At 37.6% G+C, this 18,611-nt stretch overlaps 1 protein-coding gene across 1 annotated transcript; it reads left to right on the top strand.

Moving 5' to 3' along the window:
- Positions 1-11,014: 11,014 nt before the first annotated feature.
- On the top strand, positions 11,015-18,366 carry LOC136027502 (protein BTG2-like). Its single transcript, XM_065704814.1, has 2 exons — positions 11,015-11,185; positions 16,044-18,366. Exon 2 carries the CDS (start codon positions 16,120-16,122, stop codon positions 16,663-16,665), a length of 546 nt encoding a protein of 181 aa, XP_065560886.1. The 5' UTR covers positions 11,015-11,185; positions 16,044-16,119; the 3' UTR covers positions 16,666-18,366.
- The last annotated feature ends 245 nt before the right edge of the window (positions 18,367-18,611 follow it).

Raw genomic sequence — 18,611 nt, 5'->3', positions numbered from 1 at the left:
AGTGCGTCAGGAGTGATACCTACGCTAAAAGCAAAAGATTGAAGAATCTAGATGGCTTACCAATAAGTAGATTGAAAGGAAGAAGTTGAAACAGAAACTAATGTTTCTGTGTTTTGTTTTATTGCATTAAAAAAGCTATTTGTTGTAGAGATATATTGCATAAAATATGATTACTTTAAACTAAGCGATTTCTTGGACTAATGAGGTTGAATACCAAGAAAGCATCTGAGCCTTTACTCGCTCTGGTAAATAAACTTGATCAAATTACAGAACAGTATAACTTGATCAACTTGATAAACTTGATCAGAAATATGATAAACTTGATAAACTTGATCAGAAATATGATAAACTTGATCAGAAATATGATAAACTTGATCAACTTGATCAGAAATATGATCAACTTGATAAACTTGATCAGAAATATGATAAACTTGATCAACTTGATCAGAAATATGATCAACTTGATCAACTTGATCAGAAATATGATCAACTTGATAAACTTGATCAGAACAGTATCCAAGCTCGGTGCATGTAAATTATGGAATCGATTTCAGAGGGTTTGGCTCATTTGGGGATATATTATCAGAGAAAAGGAAAGTAAACCCAGTTTTTGCCTACAATTCATTTTACATATTTCTTCCTCTTTTTCCACCTTTTATGTACATTAAATTAAAAAAAAATCCAAGCAAGAAGTTTGTCAAAGTAGAGTGCTAAATTAAAATAAAGATGAGTATAAGTGAAGTAAAGTATCATATCAGTTGGAAATTTGGTATTTGAATATTCTCAAAGCGAAGCTGTTGTAATTTACAAAATATATGTATGCAAAATCATTAGCATAATAGTTCTGGCAATTGGCGTTGTATCGCTAGTGGTTTTACTTAGCAATGAATCATAGGCACGTACATGTCTTTTTGCAAACAATTTCCGGTCGCAATAATAGAAATTTTTTGGGGGCATGTTGTCTAGGAACAAGCCATCTTTACTGAGATAATGACAATAAGGTCCATTAGAAACGTATTTTCCTGTTTCTATGGTACTAGTTCTAATAAACCTTGATTTATCCTCCAATTTCTTGTTGTCAGGTCTAACGACTTTGCTTGAATAATTACATATATGAGAAGTTAGGCAAAATGTTTTCCTAGTTAACTCTAAGAAGAGCTCTACTAATTTATAGAATGATTGCTATTACAAATGGACCTTTAATGCACAAGGTAGGGGTCAAATCCGCAGGGCGGGGTAGTAACTATTAAAAGAGCTAAGTGCCTTAAATCACTCAATGTATAAGAAATGGCAAGCTGTTTCACCACTGTGCACCCATGAATTGATGGAAAGGAGTTGGAGCTGGGTACCTAATGTTCAGACTCGCCCTTAATTTTATAAGCTTTGTCTGAATTTTGGCTGTTTGTGCAGCAAAACATATTTTATGCTGTAATTAATTTTTTCCGAAATGAATGGCATCAACACAGACCTTTCTTCTATCTTCATAATTAAATTTCTTAGAGATAATATAGCTTTATCGTAATTTTACCTTGACTTGCTTGACTTAAGTCTCCTGCCGGGCACTGCTTGGCGTAGAGAGTGACGTCTGGCTCCTCCACCAACTTCGGTCCATGGCGAGTATTTGCTCTTCGCCCTGTCTGATGTTTGCCATCGCCAAGAACTCGGACAGGCTGTCGGACCAACGTTTCTTCGGTCGGCCTCGAGGTCACTTCCAACCAACTTTGATAGGGTCGAAGTCATAGATCATCTTTGCGGGTAGATGTGGTGGCATTCGAAGCAGATGCACTATTAAAAGAGCTAAGTGCCTTAAATCACTCAATGTATAAGAAATGGCAAGCTGTTTCACCACTGTGCACCCATGAATTGATGGAGAGGAGTTGGACCTGGGTACCTAATGTTCAGACTCGCCCTTAATTTTATAAGCTTTGTCTGAATTTTGGCTGTTTGTGCAGCAAAACATATTTTATGCTGTAATTAATTTTTTCCGAAATGAATGGCATCAACACAGACCTTTCTTCTATCTTCATAATTAAATTTCTTAGAGATAATATAACTTTATCGTAATTTTACCTTGACTGCCGGGCACTGCTCGGCGTAGAGAGTGACGTCTGCCTCCTCCACCCACTTCGGTCCATGGCGAGTATTTGCTCTTCGCCCTGTCTGATGTTTGCCATCGCCAAGAACTCGGACAGGCTGTCGGACCAACGTTTCTTCGGTCGGCCTCGAGGTCGCTTCCAACCAACTTTGATAATGTCGAAGTCATAGATCATCTTTGCGGGTAGATGTGGTGGCATTCGAAGCAGATGCCCGAACCATCGTAAGGTTCACTCGGCTGCTTGAGTCGAAAACCAAGACTGCTTTGTGAGCTGCAGAAGCTTTTCATTGCTGACGAAGTCAGACCATCGTAGGCCCTCAATCCTCCTCAGGCTCTTTGCATGAAATACGTCTATTTTCTTGAGGGTTGCAGCTGATGCTTGCCATGTCTCAGCTCCGTAAAGCATCACAGAACCGACTAGAGCGTTGAAGATCCGCAGTTTCGTTGTGTGACTGATATTTGGTTTTCGCCAGAGGTGACGATTCAGTCTACCCATGACAGAAGACGCTTTAGATAATCTTGCCTGCAGCCCGGGGAGAAGTGAGCCATTTGAAGAAATTACGGAGCCCAGGTAGGTGAAGTCTTTAACAACCTCGATGCTAGTGGTGCTGTCCAGGCTAACTGGAGAGTTAACAGCAGGAAAAGACGGGTCTATGGCCATAATTTTAGTTTTGTTCCAGTTTATATGCAGTCCTACTTTGGCAGCCTCTTCTCGCAGAATTCGGAGCGCTTCCAGCAGCTGCTCCATGGAGTCCGCCAGAATGGCCAAGTCATCGGCAAAATCGACATTTGTGATGGTATGATCTCCGAATTTGAGCCCAAAGCTGAGACGTGAAGTGGTTTTTGTCATAACGTAATCTATGATGACATTGAAGAGCTCTGGGGCCACTGCACATCCTTGGCGCACCCCTGTGGTGATTTGAAAGAACGGGCTGCGCCGACCATTTACTTGTACACAGCTCTCCGTCCCATGGTGCAGCGCCTTGAGAAGTCTGCAATATTTCTCGGGTAGGCCAGTCAACTCTAGGATCCGCCAAAGAGCTTTTCGATCGACTGAGTCAAATGCAGCACGAAAGTCCACGAAGGCAATAAATGCTTTCCGTCGGAACTCTGTGGTCTTCTCTACTATTTGTCGAATCGTGAAAATCTGCTCGATGGTTGAACGATCCGACATAAAACCAGCTTGCTCCGGTCGCCGGATTTTTCAAATGATGCTCCGACATCGATCAAGCAGGACCATTGAAAACAGTTTGCCAGGGACTGACAGTAGGGTTATTCCCCGGTAGTTGGAGCAGTCGCTTCTCGAGCCTTTTCTCTTCCATAAGGGGATGATGACACCCTTCCGCCAATCCTCAGGAATTATCTCTGTTTGCCAGATTGCAGAGAACAGGGTGTGTAGAAACAGGAGCATTGCAGGACCTCCATATTTTAGCAGCTCTGAGTTTAAGCCACAGATACCCGCAGCTTTATTATTCTTGAGTATTTTTACTGCATGTCCAATTTCTGAGGGGCTGAAAGGCTCATCTGGAGGAACATCTGTTCCAGGTCTTTGACTGCAAGGTTGGCTGGGACTATCATTAGGAGGCGCAGACGGACCAGTATTGTTGAGGAGCGAACAGAAGTGGTCCTTCCACCGCTCAAGACAAGGACCTTCGTCAGAGAGAAGTGCACCATCCCTGGACAGGACGGGACCCATGGTGGGAGTTTTATTTCAGTGAGGTCTCGGAGATGCTTAAATAGGCTGCCCATGTCTTTCTTTTTTGCAGCTAGCTCAATTTCATCGGCTTTCCTTGCAACAAACTGGGTTCTATCCCGGTGAATGAGTTTGTTCCGCACTCCATTGAGCCTCCGCTATGTGGTCATGTCCCCAAGAAGTCTTGCCTTCCATCTTCGCTCTATGACTTGCAGTGTTTCCTTAGTTAGCCACGATTTCTTTGGATAACTCCTCTTGCCAAGCACTAGTTGTGCTGCTTCACGGGTCTGCAATTTAAAATGCTTTCAGAGTTCTTCGCTGCTATTAAGTGAGCCAAGGGCCTCGAAGCGATTCGATATCTCGATACTGTACTTCTGGCGAGTATCTGGTTCCTTTAGTTTCCCAATATCTGCAGCGACGGGTTTTTTTTTTCGATCGTTGTGCATGGAGGCGAAGCCGAAGATCGGCGCACACAAGCCTATGGTCTGCGTTTCCAAGCTCTGCTGATCTGTAAGTTCTGCAGTTCTTCACCAATGATCTCCAGCGTTTGGAAATAATGACGTAGTCAATCATCTAATTTTACCGTAAGAGGATAATTTGTAGGCTACTATCTGAACAGCATATTAAAAGTTTCCCGTAGCAAGAAGAAAATGTTCAATAAACTAAGACTTGAACAGATATCTGAGTAAGAAAGGAGTAAGTAAAACCAAAATGTACAGGGAAATGTTTATTGTGCCAAAAATTTTCCAAATGTACCACATAGTACGAGGGCCTCCAAATTGTACCAAAAATGGTACAATTGTACTGTGTTGGCAACATAGACGGGAACTAAAAGTTAGTGTACTAACAATGCCTTTTGATTATACAAACCTGACCCGATCTCTATGGCGATTGGAGGGGTCCTTGAATTCCTCTCGTCAGGATATATACCTAAAGAGGTTGCTTAATCCTAATCAGGATTGATGGAAAGTAAGAATAAATGTCCTGGTTCTACTTTTTTGGGATATATATTGGATCTTAGGGGATTTGGTCCCTAAATTTTGCTACCACACTGCCTTTCCGTGACGAAAGTACAACAGTTCAAAATAGGGATGAAACCTTTTAATTGAGAGTGAACAGATATAAATTTGATGAACAGTGTATATGTGTTCGAAATATGCAGTTAAAAAATTTTATATTTGTTCACTGTCAATTAAAAGGTTTCATCCCTATTTTGAACTGTTTTACTTAAAAATAAGCAGAAGTCTTAGATACGTGATTGACATAATTGGAACGGATCCTGTCTATTTTTAATTCTGAAAAATCAGAAAAAATGACGTATTTTTAACTTACGAAGGAGTGGTCGGATCTTCATGAAACTTCATATTTAGAAGGATCTCGTAACTCAGATCTCTTATTTTAAATCTCAACCGGATCGAGCGTAATTGGGGGGGGGGGGGCAGTCGGGGGGACCGGAAATCTTAGAAAATACTTAAAGCAGTGAGATCAGGATGAAACTGGATGGGAAGAATAAAAATAAGTCTAAGATATGATTAACATAACCAGACCGGATTCGCTCTCTTTGGTGGAGTTGGGGGGGGGGGGTAATTCGGAAAAATGAGGCATTTGTAGCTTATGAACGGGTGACCAGATCTTAATGGAATTTGATATTTAGAAGGATCTTGTGCTTTAAAGCTCTTATTTTAAATTCCGACCAGATCGTGTGACATTGGGGGGAGTTGGTGGGGGAAACCGGAATTCTTAGAAAATATGAAAATTTGGTATTTTTATCTTACGAATAGGTGATCGGATCTTAATGAAACTTGATATATAGAAGGATCTTGTGTCTCAGATGCTCCATTTTCGGCTCGAATTGGATCCGGGGACATAGGGGGTTGGAGGAGGGAAACAGAAATCTTGGAAAACGCTTATAGTGGAGAGATCGGGATGAAACTTAATGGGAAGAATAAGCACAAATTCTAGATACTTGATTGACATAATTGGAACGGATCCGTTCTCTTTGGAGGAGCTGGGGGTGTGAATTTGGAAGAATTAGAAAAATTGAGGTATTTTTGAACGGATGACCGGATCTTAATGAAATCTGATATTTAGAAGGAATTCATGTCTCAGAGCTCTTATTTCAAATCCCGACCAGATCTGTTGACATTGGGGGGATTTGGAGGGGGAAATCGGAAATCTTGGAAAGCGCTTATAGTGGAGGAATCGGGATGAAGCTTGGTGGATAGAATAAGCAAAGATACGTGATTGTCGTAGATACGTGATTGCTGAAATCGTACTGGATTCGCTCTCTTTGGAGGAGTTGGGGGGAGGGGTTCAGTGCTTTGGCGAGTTTGGTGCTTCTGGACGTGCTAAGACGATGAAAATTGGTAGGTGTGTCAGGGAGCTGCACAAATTGACTTGATAAAGTCGTTTTCCCAGACTCGACCATCTGGGGGGCTAAAGGGAGAGGAAAAACTAGAAAAAATGAGGTATTTATAACTTACGACTGGGTGATCGGATCTTAATGAATTATGATATTTAGAAGGACATCGTGACTCCGAGCTCTTATTTTAAATCCCGATCTGCATTAAGCCTCTGATTTTCCTTCTAAATCAATCTATTCATTCTTAGAATTTTGTTAGAGCTCTTGGCTCTTAGCTCTTCTTGCCTCGTCACAAGTGCCATATGAGCTCTTAGCTCTTGTATTTTATACCAGAACATCTAGCTAACAGGGTAATCGGATATCAGTAAAACTTTATCATAAATAAGAGTAATTGGTATAGTTTGCCTTTTGGGATCCTGTGTCCATTTTGATCTTTGTGAGGAGAGGAATATATTCTTACTGTCAGAGCCTTGGCCAGAACGAGATGTGGGTCTTAATCAAACTTGGCTGGGAAGTAAGAGTAACTGTGATAGTTACTTCTGTAAAGATTTTGTAAACGGTGTAACCGATATGGGGAAGTGAGTCCAAAATTCTTTTCATCATGATATTTACCAGAAAAAGTTGTTAGGTCTTGACGAAATTGCATGGGAAGTACAAAATGATTTTTAATTTACGCCTATTTAAATATGAACTCCATCTGTTTGTTTTTTTGGGAAGGGGAGGGTTCTTAAAATTTATATCATTTGAAAACAGCCAAAAATGCTTTTCCAATTTAGGCTACCCATGTCATGAGTGACAATTAGTGTTCTAGTTATGTCTTTCAAAACTGGAGGTTGATTCAACCACTGGGATGGAGGAAGAAGGAGGTTCTATAAGCTCTTGTTTTAGGCTCTTCAACCAGAAGGAATGTTCTTTCCAAACTAAGTTGATGAGAAGTTAAAGTTCTGCTCATAGTTTTGTCGTTTTATGGCCTTGGTGTTATGTAGTCTTGTGGTCCCTTCTCAACACCCCGCTCTACGTTAAAGTTTTTTTGCTGTTTAATAAAGTAGAATTGAGAGAAAGAGTCAAACTGAAGCGTAAAGAGCGAGGCGTTGAGAAGGGAACAGCCCCTTTCATACACGGAGTAATTTCTGTTCGTTTTAAGTTTTAATGTTGCTCCTTACTTTCAGTTAAAAAGTAGTTTTTTTTATTATTTAATCCTGTCTTAAGCCTAATTGCTAGGAGGTCTTGTGGAATTTCTTGAGCAAAACCTGTTCAAAAGCTACAGTAGTATTGGGGTAACCGTGGTCGATTGGATCTTTTTTTGGGGAAGGGGTAGATTCTTGTCATTCGTATCCATATGAAAAGCGTATTTGATCTCAAATGAATACGGTAGGGGTTAGCGTAATGGACTTCTGTTGTACCTTTAGAGAATTAAAGGCCAAACTGATATACATTATCGCTTGTTTTGTTCCGCAGTTGCGACCCATGAGTCCCAAAATTCACGGTTCTTGGCTAAGAAAATTTAGTTTAAATTTCAGATCCAGTTATATTCTTGACTATACATAGTTCATCTCTTCTTCATTCAATATATGAATCAATAATTTTGATTGTTAACATCATTATATGATGCTTCGGTAAAAACAGGAAAATTGAGGTGCAAGAATTACTCCATGAAAGTTGCTTACATGGAGCTCAGTTTTCACATAGAAAATTGAAAGGATTCCACTGGCTCCATAAAAGTACTCTTTCAATATACTAGAGTAAAAATAAAGAACTAGCAGAGACCAAATCCTTCCAAAAATCATAAATAGTCACCCTTGATGATGGTGCAGTTTTAAGGAGCATCTATGAAAACAAAAGTATATCATTTCAGCTCATTGATTATATAGCTAATACTATTGATAAAGTAAAAAAAGCTATATAATTACTTAAGACAACACAAGGGATTATTCAGCACAACTCTGCATCGAGAAGGGGCTGAAACGAGTGATTTTATCGGGTTCTGTCTTCAGTCTGTGATTGAATAAAGTTCAGCCATACTTCATATCATCTGTGAATATGCACCTGGAATTCCAAAGTGCTTTCACATCTTTTCTAACGTCATTATGGTAAGATTTTCCCTGGTCACCTGATTTCTTCTTCAACAAAAAAGGGAGCCTGGCACTAATACCTGGCGTTTACTGTGATAATAGTACAATACGGTGGCTATCCACTTCAGACACGTTTTCTAGATTATGATGGTAATGACTACTTCTTGTCTATATGTTTTCATGGTCTTTTGGTTGCCAATTCTTTGTGACAGCCTTATGTTACCAATGGCCTGTAAACTTATATGGTCAAAAGTATCAAGCTGGTGCTCTTCTTCTGTCTTGAGGGGGCAAATCTCAAATATATCCAAAAAAAATCACGCATGTTGAGTGGACTGTAATATTAGTCACGATGTTGATTATTCTTCAAGTCTATAAAGGTTTGCATAGCTGGACGAAGACGGACCAAGCTTTACTGGAAATCTCATTAGAAGCCCTATTTTTTATTAGACCACAGACATTTGAACTCTTCCACGCTCTCTATAGGTTCTCTATTATAATAAATAGAAAAGTTGTCTTTGGTTGAAAGACACTTTATTGTCGACATATTAATCGTAAGACCTGTCTCATTAGCAACTCTCACTACGCATCCCAGGTATGGACACAGAATTAATGTGTGTGGATGGGGGCAGTGATAAAAATTTAGCTCCCCCATCGGTATTTTTTTTGCATCTTTTAACCTTTTGGGGGACCCATGCCACTAAAAATATCTGCTTCATCCACCCTTGGCTCCTTTCATTTATTTTATGCTTTCTGGCCAGAGTGAGTCAGAACAACAAGACTGCCATCCTAGGCATGTTCAGTATCAGCAATGGTTTCTTATACTGAGAAAACGATACTGTCATCTTTCCATGCCTCTTTATCCTAATTCAACCAATAATTTGGAAAAAAAATATATAGGTGTAAACTAATAGCTAGGGGGTGTTTTGAAATCTTCCCTGGGGAACATTTCAGCTGACGGTACTTATGTATTATAGCGACCACACTCAAGTTTTTGATCTGTAAGATCTGAGAAAACCAATTTGTCTTTCTGCAATAGGTTATAAGTAGCTTAGTCTCACAGAGAAAAACTACGATGTAGGTGTATTTTTATGAAATATTTAATATATTGAGGTGATTAGGTATTTAACATAATGAGTTCTTCTGTTTCTATAATTTTGTTAATAAAGTATTATATTTTCATCGTATTTTGGTGTATTTCATTAGAGTTATCCTAACTTGACTTCTTGGGTGTGGTCGCTATAATACATAAGTACCCAAATTTTAATGGCTATAGCAATCCTTAGCATTTAGGAAAGGTCGACGCTCGTCCCACGCGAAGCTAAGATTGATAGTTGGGTGATGTTTAGGGGGATTATCCTTCGTTTTACGTTGATTCTAAATTTCTCTTATCTTAAGAATTAACCAGACGACAATCTGCTTCTCAAAATAATGTGAAAATTCATTTTTTTCTCCTACGTTTTGGTCTTCATTCTTTTGCTGGTATTGAGTTGATTGTCGTAGCTACGTTGGCCCTGAACACCTGTAACATTGCCTAGATGTAATTGCATTGACTTGAAACACTAACAGGTACAGTATTCGAGCTATAAATTAAAACCAATACTTATATTGGAAGCAATATTTTGCTTCCAGTAAGGTTCAAATTAAATGTAGAGAGAGTAGCAAGGAATGAGGGACATATCTACTCCCCTCTGATTATATGTTTTGCTCGGACTAGGTTTATTTGCTTCTTAGATTTTGTTTCAGTTTTTTTTTTTTTTGTATAATCGAAGCTAATTGTGGGCTCCAGATGTCTGACACTATGACGACCAAACGGTATTGATATAATTTTGATCCCTGTGGGGAAGGGGGTTGACATTCTTGCTCTTCCCCCCAGAAGACCAATTACATAAAAAAAAGTACAGCAAACTTTAATATGTTGGAACAAATTAGGTTTTAAGTGTTAGTCTGATCAGTATATCAATCGAAATTCTACATAAAGTCGAAAGTTTTTGAGGGGGGTGGCTGGTAAGATTCTAGTTGGTTAGCTCCACAGAAGGAAACATGTTGATAAAATTAATTAGCATCATTAGGTTCTTTACTTTGCGCTATTTTTCAGTATAATAGTCGTTAACGTTGCGCTATTTTTCAGTATAATAATCGTTGACGTTACAATTCACACCACCCTACCCCCCTCTTGACGGTCCCAGATATAGCCGTAGGTTATATACAAACTAAAAAAACCGCTAAATTGATAAAAGTTCTACGATACTTGTGTCTTATAACCACCAAACTCTGATAATCGCGAACATGAGACAATAACCGGTTTCCATGGTATTTATACCAGACAATTTTGGTAGTTGGGATTTTGGTTAGGTTATGATACGTATTTCATATAATGCAGTCTTTCTGAGTATGGTTGCTATAAGGCACAAGCATTGTACATTTTTTCAATTAGGGATGGGGTCATGAGACTAGTAACTTCCCAGAGTGATACTTATCCCTTGAGATTGGATCACAGACCATATTAGGGAATTCTCCTCCCCCATTTTACAGAACGAATATTTCCCTGTTGAATAGGACTACTAAATATAGTTTGTGGTTTTTTTTTTCTAAATTGTTCAATTAAAGTAAAAAAAAAATATTGCACAGAGAGGTTTCTGGTTATGGTATAGTCAGAACTAATATATTTGCTGTAACTTGCTTTGTTTACAAGGGTCGCCTTATGGTATATAAAAGCTGACGCCAGCATAATATGAAAATCCAAATGTCCTCGAGACCGGTTTTTCACCAATAAGAATAAAGTTGCTTTTTGCTCATTGGCTGATCCAACAAAGAAACGGCCATGTTTCTATACGTTCGATAGCACACGTTTCAGTCGAGATGAGAAAGTTATTGAGATAACATCGGTGTATGTTGAAGGAGTGATTTACCATCAGAATTAACGGGCTGAGAAAAGTTTTCAGGAAATTGGAAGTTAACATCAGGTAACTTTTCGTTTATTATGTAACACTATATTTAAACCATCTTCCTTGTTTATTGGTAACTTAAAACTTGATCAAAGATAGAAAAAGTAGGTAAAACTTTAAATATGAGGCTAATTCTTGATAAGGGTTTAAGTATCGTAAATAAAACTTAGGTAAAATGTTAGTTTAGCTTCTTTATGCTAACTTGGGAAACTGGTTAGATTTGGAAAATGAAACCTCCAGGGATGGGCTCACAGACCAAAGTATGTCCTGAGAAGGTATTTTGGAATACCTTCCTTCTTCCTCTAGATCACCCTGATGTTTTAGTATCTTTGTATTTTAAAAATTAGACTGTTCTAAATCAGATCTTCTGCTTAAATCAAGTACAGGTAGGCCTAGGTGTTTCGTTGTGCATCTTATTAAGTTAAGAATAAAGTAAACATTCCACTCGATGCCTTTTATGTTCTTCACGAATATATAAACCACTTCTATCGTAAATTCAAATTTTAGCAGAGCTCTTTGTGACCAAAATAATTCTAGTGTTTGTGTATGAGAAAAGCACAAAACATTTGTCTCAAACTTACTGTTACATTATCAATCCATTTTTGAATGCTATATAATCCACAAGCACTGATTTTCAACGATTAAGATTGATAAATAAATTTACATTATTATACCGTTTTCTTCTTCCTTGACGCCGAATGCTCAATTAAAGTGTACGTTTTAAAGAGAATGTGAAAGATGACGGAAGAAGATAAATATCCCAGGTCAATTCAAAGCTGTATGTAAATTTATAGATAGGCCTATTCAAAATTTCAGCAATTTCAGGTAAGGTTATAAGCTTCAAGAGCTCTTCAAGGACTTAATTTGAATTTGCGATAGAAGCGATTATTATAGGTCCTATTCGTAAATAGCTTAAAAAAGGCATCGAGTGGTATGTTCACTCTATCAATTAGTCAATAATATGAACAATGAAAAGTTTACCAAACATTTTAGCTTTATTTTCAGTTTCTTGTTCTCTGGTTTTAGTTTTGAAAATGCAATTTTGTTGTTTTTTAGTTATTTATTATTTATATATTCCAAAAATGTGGTAAGCTTTGTCAATCTTGTTGCACTATACATTATATTAATTTTAGACAAGAATTAGGCTATATTGAAATTTTGATAAATCAACGTAAGTCCAGTAAAATTCTAGTATAGTGACTTCTTGCTGTCTCAGAAAGGGGCTAGGAAATTACCATTAAGGGTAAAATTCTGGTTTAGTGACTTCTTACTATATTGGAAAGGGGTTAGGTTAGGAAAATGAAACTTTTGGGGATGGGTCTACAGGCTAAAATATATCCCGGGAAGGTATTTGAAAGTACCCACCTCCACTCCTCCCTCTAGAGGGAACTGAAATTTGTCTACATGACAGGTCTATACCTATTTGCATTATAAAAATGAAGGTAAAATTCTAGTTAATTGACTTCATGCTATCTCAGAAAGGGTTTAGGTTAGGAAAATGAAACTTAGGGATGACTATACAGACTAAAGTAAGTCCAGGGAAGGTATTTTGGAGCAATTACCCTTACTCCTTCTCCCTATAAAGGGCCCTGACCTTTGATAACCTTTAAAAATATGTGTGCTAAAAAAGTGAAACCTTGCAAAATAGATCTTCTGCTTAAATGAAGTACAACAAAATTGTTTTCAGCTTAATAACTTTGCTCAATCCCATTTTGTAAGACTTTAAAGATATACAAACACATTTCCTAAATTTTGAAAAAAAAAACATTGATATAACTCAAAATTCTACTCAATTAACAGAAATTGCATTTTCAGAACTAAAGGCAGAGAAAAAGCAACTAGTAACAGAAAATTAAGGTAAAATGTTGTTTTTTCATCATTTCAATAGTTATTGACCTGTCATGTAGGCATAATTTCGGGACCCTCTAGAGGGAGAAGGAGTGGAGATGGGTACTTAAGGCTACCTTCCCGGGACATACTTTAGTCTGTAGATTCATCCCTGAAAGTTTCATTTTCCAAACCTAAACCCTTCCCAAGATAGCAAGAAGTCAATTAACTAGAATTTTACCAAAATGAAATGTTCAGAAATAGATGCAGCTAGCCTACTGCATAATTAAGCACAAAGGAAGGGTTTTGGGTTACATGTCTGCTCAATCAATTTATAAGGTCTCAAAGACTACAGACTTTCATTTTGACGAGTTTTTTCCAAATCCTTTAAAATCATATAATTCTGGATTTAGAAAAGATGATTATAACTGTTTTTGTTCTCATCAGTACAGTATTCTGATTGGTAAGATTGTTGAAGTTGTAAAGTTTACCCAAGCTTGCAATAGACCGGTTTTGAGAGAGAAATGATGGAGGTAGATATCTCAGAACTCTTCAGCCACTTTCTTAGATTATCAAAAGTCATCATCTAGAATTTTGCCAGATTTTCATTTACTTAAACTCAGCTAATTTCCTGAATTTGCAAAAGCCCTTAAAAAAAAATTCTAAATGGATAGTTGTCTCCATTTACAAAGGAGAATTCTCGACTAAAATACTTACAAAGACCAATAAAAAAGTTTGCTTAAAGACGCATGTATTTCATGTTTTGCTCCACTTTGTCGTACATAATCCAGATGATTTTATTACAGGTTGTATTTTCACGTAACACAATTATCAAGCGCCCTCCTTCCTTGTCAAAATTAGATAATTTAAACTTGTAAAATTGGATTTAAAAATAAATTATCTCATTGACAATTCTATGTAAGACTAGCCTAGGCCGTAAATTCAACTGAAGTTCTATTTGTCATAGTTGACTGAGTTTTAATGTTTTTTTTTATTTTGCTAGTTGCATTACTATTATTGTCAGCTTTCAAAAATATCTAAATGACTTATTACCAGCAATGAATGGATCGGTTACTGGTAATTTTTTATCAAATATGCTCGTGTTCATTTTCTGAATTTTGTTTTTAGGAAAAAATCGATTAAATGTGCGCTTTGAAAATGTCCTTTTTGTTTAATCCAAGTGATTGCAAACTTGGTTAATTGCGAACACCAGAGGCACAAATGAATGAAAACCTGAGAATTTTTGAAAACTACTTTAAATCAATCATGGATGCTTACTTATCTCGTTCCTAATTCGCTCTGCTTCAATCTACTCCCCCCCCCCATACCTCTCCTCCGATGGATGAAAACACCTGTTGTATTCGTACTGCAAATTGGTTGTAACGCCCCGATGTTAAGATAAAGATCAATCGGGTGTTACAACTGTTCATGTACATCAAAATATGATGGAATTATACATAGTGGGCTATGTATTTATTCATCAAGGAAGGGGATGGGAGTGAAGCACTGCACTTTTAGGAATAAGGTTTGCTTATTTTACAGCAGTTTTCAGAATTTTGGGGTTTTCTTCAAGTATACCCGTGGCCTTAACAGTTGTCTAAATTAACATTAGAATTTTGGAAGTCATTGTAATTCGTCAAGTATGGTTTTGCAATATCGGTCCTTCGAAAGATCGAGAAAAAGATTTGTTAAATGTCGGCAAGAAAAGGGTGCCGTACATTCGGAAAATTTTTAAGATTTCAGTTGGGGTTTCTGTTCCATTGCGCACGTCCTTGGCCTAAGATGCTCATTTCACCTCGTGTCAAACAAAAGTTTCTACGTAAAATATTGCTTGATTCCACTCGAGAGGTCTATAACGAAAGAAAGGTCCCCTGCCTAAACAATCGGCCCCCAATGGGGTGGGATGTCGTACGAAAGGATTTATTTATTTACACCACAAATTTTTGGCTCGATTTTTGAAAGGCAAGAGGGAAATAACGCTTCCACGTGCCAACTGGTATTATTTTGACGTAGTTAAACTTCAGCAGAAAAGGCAGGGGAGGGCTCCTATAGGACACGTTTTGTTCTTGTTTAGTTTTTTTCTTTCTATTCTTATTTAAAAGTGTTTTTAATAGTTTCTGCTTTTTTGTTTTTCATTTCAAATGGTTATCCTCGAGACACGAAGGGTGTCTGTTTCCTCAAAATTTTGCTTTTGATTTGAAGGGTCTTAAGAGGGCTGAGCACCTAAGCCTTAAAACATAATGGTTGACCCCTTATAAGATCAGCGGATATGATACCTATTATTTGATGCACTATTTCTTAATATTGTGCTTAAATGGCTGAAGCATCGAAACTCGGTCCTCGTAATTTAGTAATACTACTCTATTGTGGTTGGGCTGCTGCATGTATGCTTAGGGATTAATGTGTCAATACGTTGTCTGACACTGAAAATACTTATAAATTGCTTTTTAGCTATTAAATTACTTCTAAATGGATTACAATTACTTATATTGACTTAATTACTTGTAAATATCTTTTAATTGCTTATAAACACTTACAAAGGAAACATGCTTTTAAAAGTAAAAATTGCACAATTAGATTCCTTGTTTTATGGAAAAGTTGAGGAAGAATTATGAAATGTTTACAAGAAAAAAAATGCCGTAATTCGGGAAAACTTAGGATTTGAAAGGGATGTACTTCCCCTGTGTACGTCCCTGGTCTAAGGTGCTCATTTGACTTACCTTGTGTTAAACAATAACCTCTCGAAAAATATGGCTTGATTCCATTGTGTGGCTAGAACAAAAGAAGGGTCCCCCTAACGAAAAGCAAGTTGTCCTCCTGTGGGGTGGCAGGTCAGGAGATTAGATCTATCCTTTAAACAAAAATTTGTTGTTCAATTGTTTAAAAGGAAACGGCAAGTGAGTTATACCGTTTATTTTACTAGTATATTGTATAGACTCCCTTAGCTTTTTATGTTCTTTTTTGCACCGCCTTTCCATTTTCCTACCTAGTTGTGCCAAATTGAATGAATAATGGAAAGAATTTTAAAAATATTTTATTTTCCTTCCAGGTATTTTCTGTCGCTATCCCAGATCGATTTTTGCAGAAAGATTGAGCTGTGATTTGTTTCAAAGCGAAAAATAAAAATGAGATTAGAAGTGACATCTGCTGCCAATTTTCTTGTCAGCCTGGTCAGGTTGAAGAAAACCGCGGCCGCCATTCCGCAACATCAGTTAGACATGTTACGAGAAAATATTATTGAAACCCTAAGATTGAGATACAGGGACCATTGGTTTCCTGAAAGGCCCTGTAAGGGATCAGGATACAGATGTATAAGGATTAACGGGAAAATTGACCCTTTACTTGCTCAGGCAGGTGAAGACTCGGGTATTCCAGCGACGTTTCTGTATACCCTGTTTCCAAGTGAATTAACAATGTGGGTGGATCCATCCGAAGTGTCTTATAGAATTGGTGAAAATGGTTCTATTTGCGTCCTTTATGATGAGCGTCAGATTGCTGAGTCAATACGATTGGCACAACTATCTCCAACACCATCTTCGTCATCATATGTTTCAACACCTTCATCCTCTCCTGGTCTTGATTATAGCGACTCTTCTTGCAAGCTAGACTTCGCAATGGACGCGCGCAATATCCTTGCATATGAGCATATGGCTGCTTTCGTCGCTAGTTAGGCTGGCGTCGAGTGGCTCACCTGTTGGTGATAGATGGGGGAGAAGCCCCCTTGTTAGAAACCAGGGGAAGGATTCAAAGCAACCTGACTGCCTTAATTCCTTGACATAAGATGTGTTGGATCTTCCCATAGTTTCCTCCAAGAGACTCCTCCCCTTGAAAGTGGGGAAAGCCTGAGGATATCGATCCTCGATTTTTGTGCTGTGATCTCATTCATAAAAAGACTTCAAACCTAAACACGGTCTAAATTATAACCGCATGATTTTCTGAAGCCGCAGTTGACGCTTATTTCTCATCTTATGGTGTCCCTATTCCGGCAAATGTGGATGAAGCTTGCTTGATTGTGCAACACAAATTATTTACCTGTGAGTACAAGATAATAAAGTGTTCCAGTTGTGTGTTTTTAACTAAAATCGACGTGTTTTTCTCCCTTTTTTATTATGGAGTTGTTTGGGACCAAGTTCAAGAGCGAATCTCAAACAAGCAGTCGAGCAAAGAAGTTTTCAGTGCTGTGATTTCAGTGTTTGCTAACCTGGCTGGCTCTCTGTCTGTTTGTCTACTAACACTAGTCTGTTGGAAAAGGCTTGGCCAATTGCGGTTTTGTACCGTTTTTTTCAAACCAGTGATAGGTTCTTTTTCTTCTTTTTTTTTATTACTCCCATTTCTACCATCTCTATGCTTCTACAACTGTTTATTTCAGAATTTAGAAGTTCTATATTCGTAGCATCTCTTTAAAATTTGAAGTAAACTATTTGAGTATCTATAAAAATATTGGTAGGTTAGTTTTATTGTTTTTTGTTTTTTTTCTAGCATTGACGTGGAAATGGGAACCATCATTGTCTTATATAGGTTGTACTTTCACCAAACTCCTCTTTATTCTTTACCTCAAAATGGAAGTACACGACTGCAACTTTTGTTTTCTTGTACACCGTAATATTTGTGATCCTTTTTAAAGACTATTTATTTTACTCTGGTCAGTGTTGCCGGATTTGACAAGTTTTTGAAATGGCTGTGCGTCAGAAACATTTGGGCGTTTGTTCGATGTCCAAAAGCTAAAATCAGGCGGAGCAGAAAACAGTAACTGATGAAAGCTTAATAATTTACTTTTAAATATGATTATGTTTCTGAAGTTCAGATACTCGAATTTTTCTATTAAACTAAAAAATAAAAAAAAACTTGCTTTAAGCTCTTACTGTTTTCAGTCTCGTTTGATGAAGAATAAAGCCTTCAGCTCTTTGAGCTGAAAGTCTTACTCGTGATTGTCAATGGTGACTTCAATTTTATGTCTGTTTTTGCAGTACTCGTCACCGTTCAACGATACGACTGATTATCCCCCTTTTTTGGAAAGGTACAAAGAATTCTTTATAGAAAGCCTGTGATTTTGTTCATTTAATTCTGTAGATAGTCGAATTGTAAATTTTGAACGTCCGACGAAATTCGATATCTAAATGTATCTCAAAAGAGTGCTTTTTATATATATATAATTTTAAAGTTTATTTGTAGATTTTTCTTTTGTTTTCGTATCGTGCGGTCGAGCGTTCGTGAATTGGTGGACTAGGCGTTCCCCCCTTTCCCATCTGTTATTGACAGGTGCATTTCCTTTTATGTGTATAAATGCGCGAATGTACAGATATTTTTGTTCTCCACGGATTTATTGAATAGGAGATGCTTGTTTTGTACAGTAAATAAATTGTGAGCATTAACTGGCCTTTTTGACTTCTTTGGACAGCAACGTTAGAAGACTGGTAGGCAATACGAACTTGTAAGTTCGAAAGTAATTGCCTTGGAAGAAAAAAAAAACACTTTGATATCGGAAACTCCAAGCAATCATTCAGCCTATTCAAACTAAATTTTAGGGATTGACATTTTTTTGCTCTATTTTAGCTGAGCAGGTTGCATTGATTCATCCGCTCCGTTTTAATGTGGTTTGGAAGTTGTTTTGGTTTCT

The sequence above is a fragment of the Artemia franciscana genome, chromosome 5 (genome assembly GCF_032884065.1).
Source record: "Artemia franciscana chromosome 5, ASM3288406v1, whole genome shotgun sequence".
Taxonomy (NCBI): Eukaryota; Metazoa; Arthropoda; class Branchiopoda; order Anostraca; family Artemiidae; genus Artemia; species Artemia franciscana.
This window is presented reverse-complemented; position numbering and strand designations above follow the sequence as displayed.

Excerpts from the sequence above, each read along its gene's own strand:
- LOC136027502 (XM_065704814.1), top strand. The coding sequence starts at position 16,120 with ATGAGATTAGAAGTGACATCTGCTGCCAATTTTCTTGTCAGCCTGGTC.